At 60.8% G+C, this 6,686-nt stretch overlaps 1 protein-coding gene across 1 annotated transcript; it reads left to right on the top strand.

Annotated features, from left to right (window-relative positions):
* The first annotated feature begins 2,208 nt into the window (after nucleotides 1–2,208).
* ADM2 (adrenomedullin 2) lies at nucleotides 2,209–3,694 on the top strand. Its single transcript, XM_090275303.1, has 2 exons — nucleotides 2,209–2,575; nucleotides 3,093–3,694. Exons 1-2 carry the CDS (start codon nucleotides 2,226–2,228, stop codon nucleotides 3,412–3,414), a joined length of 672 nt encoding a protein of 223 aa, XP_090131429.1. The 5' UTR covers nucleotides 2,209–2,225; the 3' UTR covers nucleotides 3,415–3,694.
* Nucleotides 3,695–6,686: the final 2,992 nt, after the last annotated feature.

Here is a 6,686-nt window from a genome sequence, read left to right as displayed (position 1 = left end):
CTCCCCTCCCCGCCTGGGCGCCTCGCCCGCCACAGCCTCCTCCGCATGGGTTTGGTCCTGTCCCTTCGGCTTGAGCTGGTTTCTGCCACTACAGCCAAAAGGTTCCTGAGAGAACCGCGTGTGCGCCGCACTGAGCTTGTGCCTGGGCGGGCGAGCAGCGTCCCTGGCAAGTGCGCTGGCCCTGCGCCCGGCTCTCTCCCATCCACGTGCCCTAAGGAGCCCATTTCTGCAGCCCTCTGAGGTGCACCCTAGGGTCAGGAGGAGCTTTGGGGGACCTTCTGAACCATGATGCCCTCGAGTGTCCTGTCCACGGCACTGCCCAGGTCATCTGCCTGCCTCCTCCCCTTGGAAGGGCCTGTGCCTCTCCTGCTCCCCACAGGCCTTCTTTCTGGGAGTGATCCTCCCTGATCCCACCTCCTTCCATTCTTTTACCCCAACCAGCATGGCTCCCATTACCTGTCATCTGCCAATGCCCTTGGCCCCCTCCCTCCTAGCTTGGTTTTCACTGTCCCCATCGGGCAAACCTCAGCCATATACACACAGTCCTGCCCATCTGTCTCCTCAGGTCCTCCGGCCCTGCACCACCTACAGTGCGGGTGGCCACGGTGGGCAACCCCTACTGCCCAGCCTGCTGGCGTCTGGTCAGCTCTCTTGCGCTCTGCAGTCTCCTCAAACCTCTTCCCTCACCTCCTGTGTCCACTGCTGTCCTTCACAGAGAACACAAAAACCATCCCATGGGAGGGGGGCAAGTGTTGCATCAGCAAACCCAGAGCCCACCTCTCTTACCCCCACCTCCTCCCGCAGCTACCGGAGGCTCTGCCCCTTCACCTCCCTGCCTCTTACTGCCGTGCTCCAGGCCCCCATTCTCAACCTTTTCCTCTCTACAACCCTTGCCATCAGGGATAAACCCACTCTTACCTTAAAACACTCTACAAAACTGCTCTCGAGTTGTTAGCCCACCCTGACTTTTCTTGTCCCACATGAACATCCCTAAAGCACCCACTGCCAGCTGTGGCCCAGTTCCTGCTCTCCCAGGGAACCTCTGTATGTGGGTGGCTCCTAGAGGTGCCCACCCCTCCCTGGAGACGGCTCCTCCCACTAATGATGAAAGAAGAAATCCCAGAGTCCCACTTCGGAGGTACAGTGGCATCTTATAGCCACGAGATGTGCTGTGCAGGAGGCTGTGGCATCAAGGAGGGGTGCCTCTAAGCCAGTCGGCAAAATAAGCAGCCTGAGGCCAGAAGATACCCCATCCATCCGCAGACTTTCAGGGAGATGAGACCTTGGGCCCACGGTGGCAGCAAGTGTCCTAATGGGAAGGATGCAGTGAGCCCCGGGCCCACGAACCTCGCTGAGACTCCCCTGCACCTTCCAGGTTAAAGACTCATGGAGACAGGGAGTTTTGATGTTTTCCTTTCATTGGTGGGGTGAGTGATAAGATCCACATGTGTTTTGGAAGGATGGTCCTGGCAGAATCGTCCCCAGTGCTCTGCGTATCCTTCACAGCTGGCAGGCCGGGTTCCGTCCTCTCTGCAGTCTCCATGGGCGATGCTCACATGCCCCTGCTTCCCAGAGGCTAGCCATCTCTCACACTCCCCAAACTGTGTCTCCCTCGGTGCCCCCTCTTCAGCCCCTGGCCCATGAGGGTAAAGGCCAGCAATACACCCCTGCCAGGATGGCCCCAGGCTGCTAACCTTCCACGACCCCAGAACCTACCTCCCTGCTGAACTCCACTTTTCTTTTTCTTTTTAAAAAAATATTTTATATATTTATTGTTAGTGAGAGGGGAAAGGAGGGAGAAAAAGAGGGAGAGAAACATCAATGTGTGGTTGCCTCGTGCGTCCCCAACCAGGGACCCAGTCTGCAACCCGGGCCTGTGCCCTGACTGGGAATTTAACTAGTGACCCTTTGGTCTGCAGGCTGGCACTCGATCCACTGAGCCACAGCAGCCGGGGCTGAACTCAGCTTTTCCAATATAAATGTGACCACATCACTCTCCCTCCTCCTCACACTGCTGAAAGTAAACAAACAGAAACAGGGGTACCTGCTCATGCTTCCCACCTTCCTCAGGGTGTATCCAAACTCTTTGAGGTGCACTTGTTCTTCCAGCAAATGTTTATTGAGCTCCCAGGGTGAGCACAGCAGGAGGGCTGGAGAGTGACCAGGAGAGCCTGACAGAGGAAGGAAGAGGCGGGCAGGGTCCCCCGGGCGGCTGGGGAAGGCGGATGGACGCAGCGATGCTCAGTCATCCAAGAAAGGGCCGCCTCCTCCTGGAAAGACTATTTAGCTCTGGACGTGCGGAGGCTCCATCCCAAGTAGGACCCCCAAGGCCCACTCCGTGCTGGAAGCAGGTGTCAGCCCGTCCTCCTCCACACGGAGGGCTCCCCGCGGAAGGGTGGCTCCAGGCCAGCGCCCTGCCCCTGCTCCGACCTGCCAGCTCGCTGACCTCCAGCCCTGCCGCCATGGCTCAGCTCCTGCAGGTCACCCTTGGTTGCATCAGCCTCCTCCTCTACTTGCAACTCCCCCACACGCTGTCCGGCCGCCAGAGTGGGAGCCTGAGGCCCCCCCGGCCCAGGTGAGTGGGTCTCAGACCATCTCGTCCCCTGAACAAAGCCACAGAAATCAGAATGCCTGGGGAGGCCCCTCTCACCCCCACCCCTCCGCAGTCCTCCACTCCCATGTAGGGGAACATCCCCATGCTGCTAGGGCTTCCCCCTAAATCAGGAGCCCGGCCCCCATACCTTCAGCAAGCCTGAGCAGTGCAAGAGTCCCCTCTTTCTTTGCCTTCCCTCCCAGGGCAGGCCCCCTCCCCTGCTGGCAGAGAGGTCAGTGGATCACAGAGGCTGGAGGGGTCCCCAGACCCGTCCCCCTCTCCTTCCTCCACGGGAAGAGCTGAGGGGGAGTCACTGGACCCTGACCCACAAAAGCCAGGGGTGCCCCCTGCCCAGAGAGGCCCAGGCGAATGGGACACGTGACCTGAGCTACTGAGTTGGCTGAGGAGCCAGGACCTGGGCCCTGGCGGTGCTCCAGGCAGACAGTGCTGTCTCTGAAAGGTGGCGTCCTCAGGTTTACTTTGCCCATCTGCCCCGCAGGGAGCCTGCAGCCCGGACCCCCTCCAGCGGCCTGCAGCCCCCGTACCCTGCGCCCTGGGCTGCGGCCTGGAAGCCACGCCAGGCCCTCCGGCCACAGAGGAGCACCAGCATGGCCCCTGCTGGGGGTCAGCCTCTCCGGAATGGTCCCCGCCGCCGACACTTTGGCCCCCCAAGGCCCAGAGCGCCGCTCCTGCGGGTGGGCTGTGCGCTGGGCACCTGCCAGGTGCAGAACCTCAGCCACCGCCTCTGGCAGCTTGTCGCGTCAGCCGGCCCACGGGACACAGCCCCCATGGACCCCAGCAGCCCCCACAGCTACGGCTAAGGCGGGGCAGGGCGCATCCCTGCCTGTCCCAGCCAGGTGCTGCACCCCGATCCCAGAGCTGCAGCTGAGCCCCAGCCCGAGCTCAGCCCCCAGGGCTCCTGCAGACAGCAGTTACTCCAACAGTGGGGCGGGGGGCCCTGAGGAGAACCCCACACCCACCCACCAGGCACTACCACAGGCAGCCTTGAACGGCTTTGGACACGTAAACCCAGGCACATGTGTAGCCCCCGCAGGGCTGCAGGCAGGTCGGCACGCCCAGGGGGTCTGTGCCCCCAGGAGCGCGCACGCAGGAGCGCGCACGCTGCCGTCAGGGGTGAAGCACAGGGGGCCAGCGTTTCCGAGGGAAGTGGTCTGCTCAAGGGCGCGAGCAGGAGTCAGTTCTGGACACGCAGGGCCACCTCGGGGCAAGCAGGGGACAGAGGCCCAGTTGGCAACCTGGCGCTTTCCCTTCTTGGCCCATTGTCAAGTTAAAGCCCCGCCTTGGGCATGCCTATGGGCCGGCCCCAGGTCCTCCTCTCCAGCCCGTGAGGCTGGGAGGCCAGCAGAGAGGAGGACCTCAGCGTCGTCCCCAGGGCCGGCTGAGAGGGACAGGCTGTGCAGCAAACGGAGTCCGGGCCGAAGGTCACAGTGAAGACCGCTGCCTGGGTCCCCGGTGGGGTTCAAGAGCCACACGGGGTGTTCCGGGGCAGAACAGAGCAGAGCGGCCCTGCCCCTCCCCAGGGCCGGGCAGGCTGGCCTGCGGACAAGGTCTCCCAGCTGCAATGGCTCAATGAAATCAGAGCCACCAGCTCCACCAGCACCACCAGGGGTGTGGACTCCACAGGCAGTGCCGCGCGTGGGGGCTCCGTGGGACCTGGTATGGGAACAGCAGGAGGCGGCCCCAGCTTGTCAGGAACCTGGGGAGGGTGTGCAGCCAGTTCACATCGAGCTCTCGTGCGTGTGAGTGCGTGTGCACGTGTGTGCGTGCGTGTGTGTGCTTGTGTGTGTCCCAGGTGGGGCTTTTACGCCACAGGACAACAGAGTCTTTCGGGAGTCCCATGGGCCTGGCACCCCCTGCCAGATGGGCCACCCCAGGGTTCAGAAAGGTGGTTTCTTTTATTAAGCAGACACTCGCACTGCACTTAATTTGTCAACACTTGGCTGTGTCACACTTTCTGCTGCCCTGTGAGGGGACACAATCATCATCCCAACTCTAGGGGCAGAAACAGCAGCCACAGAGGTCAGGGACAAAGCCACCTCCGTGCAGGGCCCGCCCACAGAGCCCAAGCTCTGGGTCCAGGGCAGGAGGCTCCCGGAAGCGCCTGTCTGGGCCTCCCCCGTGCCCGTTCCTCCACCCCAGGCACTGCCTGGCCAGGTGAGGCCCCTTCCCTGCACCACGCCCCGTGGAAACAGCTTGGGCTACTCCCTGGCCTGCTGCAGCCCTCCGTGCACACAGCGACAGACTGAGGACTGTGGGGTCCCAGGGAGAGGGGCTCACGGTGCCCAGGCCTCTCACCCCCAGGAGGTGTTGGTGTGGCTCGGGGCGGCCACCCAAAAGCAGCTCTGTGAGGCTGGACCTTGTGGGCGGGCCTCGGAGCCACGAGCCTGTGGTCACTGAGGGGTGTCCGCAGGGGCAGGCGGGGAGGGCAGGGAGGAGAGAGGCCCAGGAAGGCCAAGCGGGGCAAAGTCCTGGGCCTGCTGGGGGTCTGGTCCTGCACACACGCTGTTCCCTCTGTGGGGGACGTCGCCCCACAGTGCAGCCCCCTCACAGCAACACAGGCGGCCAGGCCCCCAGGATGGCGCCTCGGTGTCCTTGCCAAGACACTCCCCAAGCCTCAGGCTGCTTTTCCTTGAAGCAGGATGGACTGTTGAACTTAATGCATCACTGGGCCAGGTCACGTCACAAAGTCACCTGCCAAGAGGTCGCCTGCTGTGGTCAAAGCATCTCACCTGGTGTCCCCTGCCCCTGAGCTTCAGATCATGCCCTGGCCGCCTACCTGACGCCCGCTGTGGAGGTCTGGGGGCAGCACCCAAGCTCTCCCAGCACCCCACCACCACCACTGCCCCTTTGCAGCTCTTGTTTCTAGCCAAAGCTCTTGTTAACCTAAAAAATAAAAGGCCTTTCAAAGTGGGAGGCAACAAGTGTTTATTTAAGATCAAAGAAGAGCTAGTCCCGAACCACTGATTCAAGCATCAGCCCAAATAGCGCTCCCACTGGGGCACGAAGGTGACCGGTATTTATGAGAAGGGGAAGGAACAATTGCCTCCACAGCAGGAAGGCGTTGCTATGGGTACAGATACCAGGACACAGTGAGGCTGCTTCTAAACACTGTTTTGCATTTTCAGTCCGGTACTCATCCTTCCCCTGGTCATCATATCTGCTTTCCTGTCACCTCTGCAGACAGCTCTTTGGGGCACCAGGTTGCTCAGGACCAGCGCAAAGGTTAATTTGCCCCATTTTAACATCCAAAGATTTGAGGCCTGTGGCGTGCAAGGCAGTCCCTCCGGGACGGCAGCTCCGGCTCCATTCATGGTATTATTTACATTTTCCCCGTTTCAACCGAGCTCTTTCTTTGAAAGCTTTGCCGGTCGGTTACCGGAAAGCAGCACGATCAGCCCTTAGAGCGTCGTTGGCCCTCCGAGGTCAGGTGGCTCATTCTGGGTGCGTCACACCTGCCTCGTCTCCTGTCTCCAGGAAGGCTCCTTCCCCGTGTGTCGTGTCCCACATAAGAGGGACGGGGGGTTTTAGGAGCCTCGGGCCACATTTGAGCAGAGGAAGCTTTACTGCCACGTTTCTTTACGGGCTGACACCTATAGCTTCTGCAGGTTCTCCCGTGAAGTCTTAGAGGCTCAGCTGGGGTACGGTCGGGAGCAAACCCGTTCTCTGGCTGGCTATTGTGACACATGCCCAAGGGAAAGTGTTTTCCATACCTGACAGCTTCCCCGGGGCTGACGTCGCCAGGCGTTGAACGTCCTTGACTCCGCGTCCGACCAGTTGTCTGTTTTGACCTGGGAGGTAGATTTAAAGGTGATGTCCAGTGTTGCCTTTCCAGACAGAAATTCAGGGGGGAAGGAAACACAGCTACGACAGTGGGTGCTTGGCCTCTCGTGTTTTGGGGGAGATAAGAAGGAACGAAAGTAAGGAAAACAGGAAGAAAAGGACGGTGTCGCTTCTACGGGCCTGGTCTGGGACCCCGGCCTAGTTGTTCACAGCGGGTGCTGTCTGCTACGTTCCTAGTAGTTTTAAATTTCTTATCCTCTGCTGATTGAGTCGTCCAGTCAGCTGTATGAGC

Source organism: Furipterus horrens, unplaced genomic scaffold (assembly GCF_987537825.1).
Source record: "Furipterus horrens unplaced genomic scaffold, mFurHor1.1.pri manual_scaffold_4, whole genome shotgun sequence".
In the NCBI taxonomy this organism is placed as follows: domain Eukaryota; kingdom Metazoa; phylum Chordata; class Mammalia; order Chiroptera; family Furipteridae; genus Furipterus; species Furipterus horrens.
This window is presented reverse-complemented; position numbering and strand designations above follow the sequence as displayed.